This window comes from Bos javanicus, chromosome 18 (genome assembly GCF_032452875.1).
Source record: "Bos javanicus breed banteng chromosome 18, ARS-OSU_banteng_1.0, whole genome shotgun sequence".
Taxonomy (NCBI): Eukaryota; Metazoa; Chordata; class Mammalia; order Artiodactyla; family Bovidae; genus Bos; species Bos javanicus.
This window is the reverse complement of record NC_083885.1, coordinates 14,115,858-14,130,607: the sequence shown is the minus strand read 5'-3', so window position 1 is coordinate 14,130,607 and position 14,750 is coordinate 14,115,858. Positions and strand designations below refer to the sequence as shown.

The window sequence follows — 14,750 nt, the reverse complement described above, 5'->3', positions numbered from 1 at the left end:
CGCGCCCAGAACCCATGGTGAGCCCTGTTCTCCAGCCCAGCCAGCTGCCAGGGCCGGGACCCCACCAGGAGGAGCTGCCCTCACAATCACAGAGAAGAGAGCCACGCCCCGTGGCCCTCTGGCCTCTCCCACAAGCCACCAGGAACGAGGGCCCAGACAGGGAAGGGGCCCTGAGAGGGTGCCATGGGGCCCAGAGTTGGGAATTCGGCTGTGCACCAGCAGACACTCCCCTGCAAACCCCGGCGCACCTGCGGAAGCCCAACCACAGTGACACCTGGAACAGCTCCTGCGGCATTGCTTGTGTGCACGCCAGAGTGCAGGCCTGCACACCCCCGAGCACTGATGCATGCACACCTATGCATCCCTCCTCAGCCCTGCATCACCCGCGAGGCTCAGTGCCTGGTGATACACCCACTGTGGGTCACAGCTGTGGGTGAAGGTCAGGGTCCCCTCCCAGAAACCCCATGTCACACAGCATGTGAACCCCTCCCCCCATTTAAGAACCAGTATCACCTCTAACAACCAGCCCTCTAGAGCGATCCTGCAGCTGTCAGCAGCTGTGAGCCCCTTCTGGGGGTGACCACACACACACTGGCCACCAGCCTGAGCCAGAGGACTGTGTCCATGACTTTGGACCCAGCCACAAGGATGCTCCAAGCCAGGCTGTCACAGCCACGCCCTCATGACAAATACACCACACACCCACACAGGGGCCACGCCACCAGGGCAAGTGCCCCAAGTCCTGGGACAGCTGAGCCCCAGCTGCAAGGCCAGGTTCTGAGTGCCATTCTGAGCCCCAGAGCCAGGCCCACCGCGGGGCCAGGTCCCTTCACCCACGTGTCTACACTTGAGAGATCCCTGGGGAGGGGCATGCCTGGACCACACCTGACACTTTTCCATCTAATCTGACAGGTACTGCTGAGCCCCAACCACAGACCCAACCTTGCCCAGGCGCTGTGGGGGAGGGCGAGAGCGTCCCACCTCTCCAGCCCTTGGGCTGCATCTAACAGAGACGGGCTTTACACATTGGGCCAGGAAGCCCAGGCAGTAGAAAATCCAGGCTTAACAGAATACAGGTGCACAAGCCCAGAGCCACATTGTAAAGCACAGAAAAGAACAAAACATACCTGTAAAAGAAAGAGAACACCAGTGTAGGAGGAATTGTAACAATCTTACCTGGCCTCTGCTGGCTCAGTGTCTGATAGAGGCAAGCGGGCATGTGACCACAAGCAGAAGTCACCAGGTGTCAAGGGCAGACGCTGGGGTCCCTGAACGTCCTGCTCTGATGGGGAGCACCATTCCAGGAGGCCGGGGGGAGTGAGCTTCCGACAGCATAGCATGGGGCCTAGCTGTAAGGCAAGGTGGTCATACTGAAGACAGAGGACACAGAGCAGGGTGAGGGGGCACTGCCACCGACCTCCCAGCGCTGCCCGGGTGCGAACAGGGCAGACACTCGGGTTTTCCTCTGTGAATCCTACTCCAGCCTGGCCCGGACACAACCCTGTGAGTCACAGCCGAACAGGGAGTCTGCGTGACCACAGGAGGGCAGTTCTGAGCAGTAGGCAGGGACCTCAAACTTCCCTTTGGGTCACTGCTCATGGCAGCCCTCGGAAAGGAGCACCCCACCCCAGAGGTGATCTAGGGTCCTCGAAATCCCTGGGGTGTTTCCTGGATGAGATCAGCTGGTTCTCCATGGGAGTGCGCGAGTCCCTCTGGGGACTAAAGTCAACCTGGGGTGGCCACACAGTGGCTTACTGGGCGAAGAAGGACGGTGTGGGTGCAGGGCTGGCCCGGGTATCTGCAAGTGTTATCTACATCTGGGAAGAAGAAAAGGAAGGGAAGGTACACATGGAAAGCTCGAGGCCACGGGAGAAACACACAAGCAGAAGGCAGCCACATGTTCTCTGAAATGCAAGCGAGTGGCAACCGGTGGTAAGCCAGGTGATGGGAGACACAGACATCTTCTCCCATCTGTGCCCCACCTGTCTGTTCTTCCATGAGCCCTAACCAAGCAACAGACACCCTGAATGAGGCTGGAAGTGCCAGCCCCAGTCCCAGTCCCACTGTAGCCTACCTTGGCACGTTTTCTTTTCTGCAAAACTGAAGGCATATAAGACCCTATGTGACTCAGGCCTCCCTCCCCTCGTCTCTCTGAGGCTCCTCTGTGGACTCCTCACCACCTCCACTCACCCCCAGGCTCCTGGCTGGCAAAGCATCAGGCTGCACATGGTGCCTGTGTCTCTCAAGGCAGGCCTGCTGCACAGCCAGGGAAGTGCCTGGTGGTTCTTAGGGGCCTGGCAGTGTGTTCCTCCACCCCCGCCAGAGAGGGACCCCTGAACTCATAAAATGTCCACATCAGAAGGTACCAGACATGCAGGCATGGCCGGCTGTTGGTGGCACTGAAAATTCCAAAAGACACAGAAGGTGAGGCTGCCTGGGTCACACAGACTAGGCTGCGGCAGCGGGTGCACGCACACTGCCCTCTCACACCACTTCCCACAACTGCCTGTCTGAACCCTCGGAATTCCGGAATGTCAGGTGGTGTCCTTTCTCCAAATGAGCTTTCTGGAGCCAACTGCTAAAGTACTGTCTCTTTTGGGTCCCCTCCCACTGGGAGAGGGCCACTCTCCCCAAGGCCGGTCGAGCCCCTGGTCACCACTCTAGCGGGTCAACAGGGTCAGCTCTGCAGTTCAGGGCTGGCGCTCATCAAACCTACCTTTGAGGGTTTGCGCAGGAGGCGGGGCGGGCTTATAACTGGCTGGAGCAGGTTCTTCAAAGCTGGACTCTGCTCACGCTCCCACCACAGGGTGGACTGAGCCCAGCTAGGCTTCCGCCCAGCCCTGACCTCCTCCTTTCAGTCCACGGCGAGTGGGCGCGCCAGGTCTCGGGGTCGGCGTGACTCATGGCGCGCGCCAGGGAAGTCCCGTGGGCTGGACACGCAGCCACGCGCTCCCTCCCCCGCGGCCCGCGCACCTGTCCTGGGCGTGGCCCGAGGCCCCGCCCCGCGGCCCCGCCCAGGCCCGGCCGCGCCGCGCGCTGGTTGGCCGAGGCGGCGCGCTATGCTAATAACCTGACCCTCCAGGCACCTGCGGGACGCGCAGCCCGCGGGCCCCGGCGGACGCTGAGCGCCACCCGCGCGAGGGCACCATGCCGCGCTCCTTCCTCGTGAAGACGCACTCCAGCCACAGGGTCCCCAACTACGGGCAGCTGGAGACGCAGAGAGGTAGGGGCTGCTCGCTTCCCTGCCCCGCCCAGAGCTCGACTCCCGCGGGGCAAGAGGGGAGACGCCTCGTCCCCGCCCGCCCGCGCCCCCCGGGAGCCGGGACACCTGTCCCAGGTGGGAGGAGGGACCACGGAGCTGAAGGTAGGAAGGTGTCCCGCGGACGCCTTGTGCACTCCAGGGACCTCGGCCTCGCGTCAGGCAGAGTGGGTGAGGATTCTCTGTCCACTTAGATAAGTTTCCAGGCCCCTAGTCACTCTGAGGATCTTAGCTATGGCCTGGCATGTTCATCCTAGAAAAAGGACCCCAGGGCCATCTTCCTGGGACAAGATATTTGAGAGAGCCCCACAGATATTGCGGAGAGAGACGACGTGACCCCAGGCTGCTCTCCAAAGGCCCCCAGAGCATCCTGGCGTCGGTGGTGAGCAGAGGGAATGGGAAGAGTGACCCAGGGGGCCCTTGGTGCCAAGCCCCAGCTCGCCCAGTAGTTTGCTGGGCCCCCTCCAATGCCTCCTCACCCCTTCTGGGGGTCTCCTTCCTTCCCACCTCCCTTCACCCTAGAGAAGGTTGCCCAGGGTAGGTTGGACTAAGGGAGGACAGTCCTCACCCAGGTGGGGAAACGGGCGTCCAGCAACCAGGCCTGTGCACTCATCTCCACTCCCTTTAGGGTCAGAACACGTGGAGGTGCCAGGGCAAAGGCCTCTCCGGAGTGGTCAGAGCTGCCCCCAGCTCCACAGCTTCTTGGGGTGAAGACCCTCTGGGGTACTGCTGTCTCAGAGCGGGGTGGAGGGACATTGTGGAGACTAGAGCACAGAGTCGGTGCCCACTCAGGACTGGCAGCAGGGAGACAGTCCAGGCTGGGGGAGTGGGTGCTGTCACCAGTGGGCAGAGTCTAGGACTGGGATTCTCAACTTCACATTTAGAAATCCAGTTGAGTCACCACCAGCAATTTTATAAAATAAAAAAGAACAGAAACCATCAGAGTACAATGCAGATGGTAAAGGAAACTTTTCTTTTGGATATACATGTATGACAGGACACATAATTCACATGGGTCGTGGCTTTACAGGCTGAAAAACCATTGTCTAGAGTCCAGTGTCACAGGCACCCCACTCATCTGTGCAGACCCCACAGTCGCCCAAGGCCCAGTGACTGATGGTCAGGGAGCAGCCTTGGGGCCACCAGTGTTCTGCTCCCTACCCCTCTCCCTCAGCCTTGAGCACCAGCTTCCTGAGGCCAAATGGCTGTGGTGACCCTCTTTCTGTCAGGCAGTTACCCTAGCATAGACCTGAGATGCTGGATTTGGGGTCCCCCATTCTGCACTTTTGGAGAAGGCAATGGCACCCCACTCCAGTACTCTTGCCTGGAAAATCCCATGGACGGAGGAGCCTGGTGGGCTGCCATCCATGGGGTCGCTAAGAGTCGGACACGACTGAGCGACTTCACTTTCACTTTTCACTTTCATGCGTTGGAGAAGGAAATGGCGACCCACTCCAGTGTTCTTGCCTGGAGAATCCCAGGGACGGGGGAGCCTGGTGGGCTGCCGTCTATGGGGTCGCACGGAGTCAGACACGACTGAAGCGACTTAGCAGCAGCAGCAGCAGCAGCATTCTTCACTTTTCAATAAGTGCCCTTTTGGGCCTCCCCAGGGAACCCCTGAAGCCAGAAGGGAATTTAAAAGTCTATTCTCCCAGGAATCTGAGCTACAGGATGAATAAAACAATCTAGCTAACCCAGGATGTATGGGGAAACATTTAAAGTATTAGCAGAGGTACTCCTCTGTGGTCCAGTGGCTAAGACTCTGTGCTCCCAATGCATGGGGCCTGGGTTCAATCCCTGGTCAGGGAACTAGATCCCACATGCCACAACTAAGACCCAGCGCAGCCAAAGTAATTAATTAACTAAAAAGAAAAGTATTAACAGAAGCATGCAGTCACAAGCACCCAGCAGATGGCTGCCTCTCCCCTGCCCTCCCAGTGGGGTCAACACCGGCCCCCAGATAGGGTTTGGCTCCATGGTGGCACCTGGGGCCTGGGTAGTAGCTGAGCCTCAGAGACTTAAGGTGACTCTCTTCCTATACAAGGGCCCTTAGACTCTCTGGGCACCCCAGTGCTGTCTCCAGAAATTCCTTGGACTTCATCCCTTAGCTAATCACTGTCCAGCCTCCACTTCTGGAAGGACAGGAAACTGGTGTGTTGATGTTATCACTGGGAAGACTGCAGTGGGAAACAGTGAAGTCAGGAGAGGGTGGAGAAAGGGAAAACTTCCTTCACTTATCCATTTCTCTGCATCCTCGTCAACACATCTAATTGCCTATTTTTAATTCTAGCCATCCTAGATGGGTATGATGTGGCACCTCACTATGGCTTTAACCTGCATCTCCCTGCAGGCTAAGGACACTGAGCATCTTTTCCGGTGCTTATTGGCTGTGTGTATGTCTTCCTTGGAAAAATGTCTATTCAGATTCTTTACCCATTTAAAAATTGGATTATTTGTTGTTTCATTGTTGAGTGCAAAGTTTCCCTATATATTCTTGACTCTAATTCCTTATCAGATATCTGATTTGCAAATATTTTCCCCATTCTATGGTCTGTCTCTCTCAACCCAGAGCAATAGTGCGGACACAGAAATGGGGCCAGAGATTTATTTTGACACATGAAATAAGAAATAGATTGAGAGCTGTTTGGAGATTTGATCTTGGGGAAGTGCAGAACTGAACTTGCCTAACTTGTTTACTCTGGGGGCTTCTGCCCCCTGGGTCAAGCATGAGGCATGCTGGCCCACAGCCTGAGGGCAGGCCAACCCAGAAGGCAGTAGACACCAGCTGGAACAACCTGTTTTGACCTGGGAGCGTCTGCAGGAGGCTGTGTGCACCCATGTTGTGATGGGCAAGCGGGGTCGGAGGTGACTGGAGGCCAATTAGCTATTTTACACACATCGGCCTGCTGCCAAGTGCTGTGAATTAATGCTGTGTGGGAGCCCGCAGGACGGAGCTCTGAGCTGGCCCTGAGCTGGGGCAGGGGCTCAGAGACAGGGCCTATCCTGCCCAGGGGGTCAGGGGGTCTCCCTTGGCCCCTGAGGGCTGCTCTGGGACCCTGTGAGATGTTTCTCTGTCCTTGTTTTTAAAGAGGAGCTGAGATTCCTGCTCTGACCCAGTGGCCCACACTTCTGTCTGGTGAGGACCTCCTTTGCACAGGGCTGCCGAAGGCCTGGTTGTGGGATTGGGCCAGGAAGGCGGGTTGGAGCACTCCCAGCACTGGGACTCAGACTTCACCGTGCCCTGTCTCCCTGCCCTGCTTCTAGATACCAGTGGTGCCTGTGCAGCCTGTGGGGGGCTGGTGGTGCCTTTCGTCCTCCCAGACAAGGCAGCCCCGTCCACATCTGGCGACCCTCCCCAGCCCTGGGACTTCACCTCCGTCGTTGCCCACGTCTCCCTGCCCCTCCCCACATTCCTGTGTAATGAGGAAGCTGGCAGGGCCTTGGGGCCAGGCCCCCTGGAAGTCAGCCTGGAGGACCCCCGGGCTGGCCGGGCCCCCAGCGCACCTCTCAGAGACAGCGTGAACCACCTCAACCTGCCCCCGCTGCTGGCTCTGCCCACGCGCTGGCCCTCGATCCTGAACGCAGATGGGGCCCAGCCTCCGGGCTGCTGCCTGCCGGGGGCCGAGCGGGCCCCCTGCAGCCCGGGGGGCTTCCCCTGCCACAGGCCCTTCCACGCGCCGGCCGCCCTGGCCGGGCATCAGCAGCTGCACTGCCACCTGCAGGCCCAGCGCTGCTTCACCTGCAAGTTCTGTGACAAGGAGTACGGCAGCCTGGGCGCCCTCAAGATGCACATCCGCACGCACACGCTGCCCTGCCTCTGTGCCATCTGCGGCAAGGCCTTCTCCAGGCCCTGGCTGCTCCAGGGCCACCTCCGGACCCACACAGGTAGACGCGGGCCCCCAAGGAGCTAGCTGGGGGCGGGGTGAGGCCTGGCTCTCAAAGCGGGAGGTGCAGGGAGAGGGGTGGTTTCATAAGCAAGAGGACAGATGCACACACTGCTTCTACTTCCTGGTGTCCTGAGGCTGCGGCTCAAAGGCCCACACCCCCAGACTCACAGGTACCCGGGTTTAGGACACATAGGCATCCTTTTGGGGACATTCCTGTCTCCAGTATCAACTCATACACCTGGTGGGATGCACAGGGCGTCTGCAGGGGCTGACTTCTCACATTCCGTGGCCTTTCCAGATTCTGGAGGAGAAGGAAAGGAGAGGAGCCAGAAGGGCCTGGCTTGGGCAGGAGGACCCCAGGGGATCGCACAGTCTGTCTGAGGGACAGAGACGGGGGCTGGGAGTTACTCTGGAGCAAACCCATCGTTGGGTGAGAGGGTGGCCGCGGAGTGCCAAGTGCTGCAGAAGAGGGGCAGATGGGAGGGGAATGTGGGGCAGGGAGCCACGTCTTAGTGGTAAACTAAACAGCCCAGAAAGACTGCAAGGGCCCAGCCTTGCCCTGCCCTCGGGGACTCTTCATCTCGAGTCCTGGGCTTTGTGAAGCACTTGGTGATTGAGAGACAGGCACGGAGAGGCAGCTCCGGGCCTTACAACACACACTTTCCATAACTGGACCCTCCCTTACACCTCGGTCACAGCCCTGTGAGTCGTACTGAATGAGGGACAGGAAGGAGGGTTTCATAGGAGCCTTTCTTCAGGCTGGAAATCCATCCGGTTTTCCCTGACCACTCACTGAGGATGTCCCCCTCCGGGCGCCCGATCACACCGTCAGGGGTCAGCGCCCTGTTCTGGGAACACAAGGGCCGGGCAGCGGGAACGTGATGCTCAGGGCCCTGCAGGACTCTCCACACAGGCAGAGCTGAACAGAGGACTCTCACTGACCTTCCTTTTACACCTGTTGGGTCGGCCTAACAGAAGGTCCCAGCAGAAGGACTCTGTCCAAATCCCCGCTTGCCCTGACTGGAGGCGGCCTGGAGGACACGGGTGCACTCCAGGGCCTGTATGCTGCCCGCGCATGGCCACCCTCAAGGCTTGGGGGGAGGTGGGGGTGGGCACAGCTGCCAGAAGGCTCGCAGCGCCTCTCCTGCCCAGGGCTGGTGGCAGGGGCCCTGGGGAGCTCCAGCAGAAGAGCCATCTCACCAAAGTCTGTGTTTTAGCTGCTGAGGTCTTGCCCAGGTTACTGGGCACGTGACCCCTCGGCTGAGGGCAGGCGTGGAGAGGACCCCCCCCCATCAGTTATCCGGAGGGAGGGGGCGATGGGGAGGAAGGCGTTGGAGTCCCTGTTGGGGGGCTGAGCGAGCCTCTGGATGGGGCAGTTATTCACTCACAAGGCGGGGGCTTCCCCCTCAGTGTTCTGACTGCTGCAAGTGGGTCCCTCACCGGTGTCCCCTCTGCTCCCCTAGGTGAGAAGCCCTACACCTGCCCTCACTGCAGCAGGGCCTTCGCTGACCGTTCCAACCTGCGGGCCCACCTACAGACACACTCGGACACCAAGAAGTATCGGTGTAAGCGCTGCGCCAAGACCTTCTCCCGCATGGCGCTCCTGGCGCGGCATGAGGAGGCTGGCTGCTGCGCCCCCTGAGAGGGGAGGGGTGTCCTTGAGGAGCCCGGCGCCCTCCCCTGCCCAGGTGAGGGGCTTCTCTCCAGGGAAGACGCTCATCCTGACTAGAACCTCCGTGCTCAGCCGACACAGGCGACCCCTGAGCGAGGCTGACAAGGCCGGGGCTACCCTGGGTGCCCTCCGCTCCTGACTGACAGGTTGACCTGGGCCAAGCACATCCCTGGGGGCCACCCGCGGGCAGAGCTACCTCGAGGCTCACCTCCACCTGCCTGGGGGTGGGCCAAGCTGTCTCATGTCACGTGTGCACAGGCGCACACTCACGACACGCATCCCCCTGCCTCCTCACTAGGCTGTCCTGAGGAGGGAGCAGCAGGAGGCCCCGAGGCGGGTGGATTCAGGGTGATAAAGAGCCTGCACTCCCGATGCGCTGGCCTCTGAGGCTCGCCCAGTCCCCCAGGGCCACGGAAGAGGCTGAGCTCTGACAGGCTGCTGCAGCTGCAGGGCACCTGGATGATCCGGGCTTCTGGCCAGAGTAGGGGAAACCGAGGGTCAAGGGCCTTGAGCTGTGCGGTCCTTCTGGGCTGGCAGCCCCAGGTGAGCAGGGCACCTTCCCTTGGAAGGACGTGGGGACAGTTCAACGCAGACGAGGGACGGGGTGAGGGTGTGAGAGAGCACCCGAGGCCGGCTGTCTGTGATGGGCGTTTATCTCCTCAAAGCCTAACTCAGAGGACAGTCCATGCTGTGCCTGCAGCATCTGTACTGACCACCACGGACACAGCTTCACTGTAGCCCCCTGCCTGCGGCCCAAGCCCATTACTCAGCGTCCAGCCTCCTTCCTGCACGCGCCCTCCTGAGGCTGCAGTGCCTTCCTGAGGCTGCAGCACCCTCAAACCAGCGAACAGCCCATCTTTGATCCCACCCAGAACACAGCTTTCCAAGCTAACTCAGACGCTGAGACCCCATTTCCTTGTTATGGGCAGTCACCTGCTGGGCTGGCCCGGCTTCTTGGCAGCGTGTCTGAGTCGTCTGCACTGGACCCTGTGGGGTGGCGTTCAGGAACCAGGAAGGAAGCCTGAGTCTGGCGGAGATGGGTTGAGTCCTTGACACCAGGAGGGGACGCCTGTTCCACTCTGCAGGAGGGCTGGTCCTGGCCAAGGGACAGAGTTAGGCACCTCGGTCCCGCTTCCAGGGTGAAGTCACATGGCAAGTGGCAGAGGCCCCCGCTCTCAGCCTTGAGCCACTGGACCTGCTGACCCCCTTCCTGTGTCCTGTGTGACAGGACCACACCGTCCCCGGCTCTGCACACACAGACCCTGAGGGACACGTCAGGGGGCCAACAGGCCCCGGGTGGCTGGTTTGATCCGGCCGTCAGAAGGGACCCGGGGACATGCCAGAGGAAACTGGACCTTGGGCTTCTTTGGACCGAGGGTGACCCTGATGAAACTAACCACCCAGGAGAGCCCCTGATCCAGCCTGAACCAGACTGCATCTGCTGACAACACAGACCCTGAGGAGGAAGCCACACTCGCGTTCCCAGGCCCACTGCCCCCCTCACAGGAGTCAGCCTCTCTCGAGGACAGATGGCAGGAACCGGACGTTTCCCTTGAAGGAAATGTGCCCTTTGCTGGGGTGGCCGTTACAAACCCACAGAGCGGGGCCCTCAGACCACAGAGAATGACTCCCCCACAAGCCTGGAGGCCGGAAGTCTGAGGCTGAGGTGCCCGCCAGGCTGGTCCCTTCTGGGGCCCCAGGCCTCTCTTAGCTCCTGTTTTGCTGGCTCCTCTGACATTCTTTGGCTCATGGAAGCATCACCCCCGTCTCTGCCTCCATCTCCCCGCGTGTGTGTGTCTGTCTCTGTGTCCAGATCTCCCCTTTTTATAAGGACACCCATCAGACTGGGCAAGGACCCACCCTGATGACCTCCTCTTGACAACATCCGCAAAGACCCGGTTTCCAAATGAGGCCACATTCTGAGGTTCCTTGGGGTCAGGACCTCAGTATATGAATGGGGGCACTGTTCACCCTGTAACAGCTGACGACAACACACATTTGCCCAGAGATGTCTGGTGGGTCCCTGTTCCCCTCAGGCACGAAGGGTCGAGGCGGCAGCCATCTCACAAGAAACACCTCGCCAAAGGCAGCATGAGCCCACCCCCAGAGCCCCCTCTGGAGTTTGCTGGTGCCTGACCCCACCTCCTCTCCGCTGTCCTGGTCAGGGCCTCACTGTGGGTGAGAAGGGGCCTCTGGCCTACAGGGACACCCCACCCCCACCCCGCACCGTCTCCTGAAGTGCCCGGGCCGCTGCTGGGTGGGGTGGGCAGCCCAGGGCTCGGGAGCCTCTGCTGGTTCCTGGCAAAGGCTGAGCTCCAACTGCACTTGTGTTTGTGTCCGACCACCGCGCTGGACGGCTTTTTTAAAATGGCATCCAGATGCCTGAAGGAAGCTATATTGTAAATTGTGTTCTATTTCTGAGCACCAATATCTAAATGAAGCCGATGCACCTGTTGGGGATGGAGGAAGGGAATTTCACAAGCCTAAAATAAAGTCCCATGTTTGCCCTTCTGTGCTGGCCCATGGAAAATGCTCTTATATTTATATCTGGGCTGGCGGAGGGTGGGTTGGCAGGCAGGGTGAAGACAGGCCCGGGCACCTGCCAGGGAGCCAACGTGGAATGAATGGGGGAGACATTCCCCTCCGAGCAGGGTGGCCGCAGTCAGCACACCGCGTCCCTGCCATGGGGCCACGTCCCTGCTGGCCACTCAGGCCTCACAGCTTCCCACCTCTCTGTTCCTCGTGGTTCTGCCTAGTCAGCAGCAGCACTGACCCAGGACACTCGCTTAGTGTTCGGGTTTCTGGAGCCCACTCCCAACACCCACGGGTGGGGATCAAGAAGGGGTCCAACCCTCACTCACACTTGACCCCACGTGAGGTATGGCACTGCTATCTGGGTCTCCTGCCCTGCAACTACAGGCTTTCTTTTCTCTACCCAGATTTTTATGTGTCACACTTTCTCTTTTCTCCCGTCGGAAGGCCTTTTGATCACACTGCTCCACGCATACTGTCAGTGCCTCTCTCCAGGGCAGGAGACTGGGTTGGGGGACAGGAGCCCCAGGACCTGAGGAATAGGAAGCAGGTGTTTCGGAGGCAGTGGGCTAAGTCTGGGCAAAAGCAGGAGCCTAAGAAATCCGCAGGATTCTGGACAAGAGAATTGGGGTGGGGGCGGCATCTGCACCATATGAAAAGTGCTCCCGGGAGGCGCGTGAGGGGCGGCAGACAAAAAACCCCTGGGGCCGCCTTCTGACTGGGACGCTCGCGCCCGGCTCATGGCTCAGATCCCAGGACAGGTGTGGGAGGGATGCCCGGCCTCCTGGGGGCCCAGCTGCCCCCCACTCCCTGTTGAGACCTCTCTCCTGAATCTGCAGACGCACTAGGGAGCCCAGAAGCTTCCATAAATATCGGGTTGGCCCAGAATATTCCGGGGGTTCTCTGGAAGTTTGAAAATAGCCCACTGGTTACTATCTATACTCAGAGAGCCCACTCCTGGCCTCCACTTGGTGGCTAAGTATAGCTCCCTGGCAAAGTTCAGTGGAACAAAAGTTTCCAGCCTCCATCACCTTGCAGATGGTGGAGCATTCCAGGGAGAGCACCATGGCAGCCAAAACCGAGAGGTGCTAGGGAGAGGCTGGGACCTGGGCGCGGCGGGCAGCACCCCCTCTACAAGTCGGGGGTCTGCAGGCCTCTGCCGGCAAACACAGAGTCCTTGCCAGGTGAGCAGTGAGGCATGCTGGCTCCAGCCTCGTGGCTCTGCTGAGCTTCACTCTACTGCGACGCCTCGGTGTCTGCGAGAAAGTAGGTGAGCTTCTGCTGCAGAACTCAAGAGGGGCCAGGGGGACGTGGCAGCCAAGGACACAGGAGACGCCAAAAACACAACACAACTGCTCATTCTAGGGAGACCCTCCACCCTTAACCCCTCCCGGATGCTCTGTCCATTCTTGACCACCAAGTTCCAGCTCCAGTGTACCTCTCCTCCCAGCTGCCTCCGCCTGGCCCATTGAGCTGCTGGAGAGGTGGTCTGGCAGCTGCCCAAGCATCCATCCCCAGGTGCCCGCAGAGCACTGGGCAGAGCTGGAGGACAGGAGGGCAGAGGGCAAGAGTGGAGGGGGCTCCCACCAGGGTCCATCCTTGGGTATCATGTAGAACAGATGACGGTCCTCCCGTGGGTCAGTCAGAGCCTCCGACTGGGTTTCACAGCCCGCTCTCCCCAGGATGACCCCTCCCACGCCTCCGCCCCTCAGGGCTGCTCTTTTGTCCCCCATAAGGATGGCCTGCAACTAGTGCTCAGGAAGATGCAGAATCACTTCAGTTCTTGCTTGCAGCTCAAACACCTGCCACCTGTCCTCCCCTTGGGAACAGGTCTGGGGCCCAGGACACAGTCACACCTGTGCTTCAGAAATGGGAGGCTGCAGGAAGGCGGGTCATAGAGCCCAGGGGCTCTTCTGTGAGCGCTGCAGGGCAGCCTCTGAGATGTAGCGGCTTGGGACCAGTCAGAAAGAGCCCGAGACTGAGGACAGTCAGGTGACCCCGCTGGCATTGGGGAGGCACGGCCAGCTAGCCGCTCAGCTCTGGTCACCTCAGGGGTCATCTACCTCCTTCTCTTGCAGAACTTAACCCACACTCCTACACCAGCAGTTCTTCAGGTGGTCAGCAGACCAGGGGCTGCACTGGGGGGGGCTGGTTACGGCCACCACACCCATGGACAGTGCAGAAGCTGGGGGGGCCGCACTGCCAGAGGCTCCACACACACCAGGGCACCACAGTTCACCACCACCTACCCACACAAAGCACATCAGCTTCAGGACATCTTCAGTCCCTGAGTCCTGGTCCCTCTGAGCTTCTGAGTGAAGAACTACACTTGCCAGTGACAAGCATTTGTGCTTTCGAGAAAAAATGGCAATTTTGGAAACGTCTGTCTTCCCTAAAAGCTTGGCAGTTTCCCAAGTTTAAGGACTTTTCGGATGAGAGTTTTTGATACTATAAAATGAAACTCGTCGGCATTTGGAAGCTCTGCTTAGTCAGTGAAGCAGTATTTTCCAAATGACCAATGTAGATGCCACAAAGCCCTGCCTGCACCAAAGACAAAGCAGCAGACAGACGAGCAGCGCACAGGAAGCTCACTGCCCAGCGCCAGGATCAGAGTGCACCTGGAGGAGATCTCGTCCTTTCCAACCAGAGCAGTGTTGTCTAAAAGCAGTTACAGTACAGCCCACCCATCAGGCAGAGTGTTACAAGGAGGATGTTCATGGGGCCAAAGGCAGAGATGTGCAGAAACGCCAAACACTGCCACTCTCCTCATTACAGCTTTGTCTCAGAAAATAGCTATTGTTCACAAAATGTTAAGGTGTGATGAGTTTATTGTGATTATTTTTAATAAACTTAATAAACAAAATCTTTAAGAAACTTAGCACATTTAACTTCTGAAGCAGGTAAAAATAAATAGGAGTCCCCACACACACACATTCACTCTTTGGGGTCCTCAATCGTCTGTGAGGGTGTGAGGGTCCCTGAGATGCACAGCGTGGCAACCCCTGTCCCTTGTGTGACCCTGACATGTGAACGTGAGCTCTTGGGGCTGGAGCAGCAGGTGGGCAGCCCCAGGAGGAGCTGGGCGGTGGGCCCATCGCTCCAGGGGAGACACTGGCTGGTCACGTGGGGGTGACTCTGCCTAGATGCTTTCTGCTTTATTCACTGACTCTGGGAACAACTCTGAGGCCATGTGACTTCCTCACCCCTGTATTCACCTTCCTGACCCCACAGTCACCCAATTCCACCTCCCAAGCCTTTCTCAGACCAGCATCTTCACCTCAACCCTCATAGCCTGCACCACAGTCCACATTCTCGTAATTTCTCAGGCTGACAGCGGAAGAATCTTCCTGGCCCCCAGGTCCATCTTCCATCCATCCTCCACCCTGCACGCCGGTGCAGC

The 14,750-nt window shown here is 59.1% G+C and overlaps 1 protein-coding gene across 2 annotated transcripts; it reads left to right on the top strand.

The window, feature by feature from the left end:
• The first annotated feature begins 2,781 nt into the window (after positions 1-2,781).
• Positions 2,782-14,635, top strand: SNAI3 (snail family transcriptional repressor 3). 2 transcript variants are annotated; one of them, XM_061386998.1, is made up of 4 exons: positions 2,782-3,223; positions 6,524-7,144; positions 8,610-8,834; positions 9,484-14,635. In XM_061386998.1, exons 1-3 carry the CDS (start codon positions 3,148-3,150, stop codon positions 8,786-8,788), a joined length of 876 nt encoding a protein of 291 aa, XP_061242982.1. In that variant the 5' UTR covers positions 2,782-3,147; the 3' UTR covers positions 8,789-8,834; positions 9,484-14,635. The 2 variants fall into 2 exon arrangements, with proteins under 2 accessions (XP_061242982.1, XP_061242981.1); XM_061386997.1 differs by having other exon boundaries at positions 8,610-14,635.
• Positions 14,636-14,750: the final 115 nt, after the last annotated feature.

Coding starts and splice junctions, on each gene's coding strand:
- SNAI3 (XM_061386998.1), top strand. CDS start 3,148: ATGCCGCGCTCCTTCCTCGTGAAGACGCACTCCAGCCACAGGGTCCCC. Junction 3,224..6,523: donor GCAGCTGGAGACGCAGAGAG/GTAGGGGCTGCT, acceptor CCCTGCTTCTAG/ATACCAGTGGTGCCTGTGCA. Junction 7,145..8,609: donor CCACCTCCGGACCCACACAG/GTAGACGCGGGC, acceptor CTGCTCCCCTAG/GTGAGAAGCCCTACACCTGC.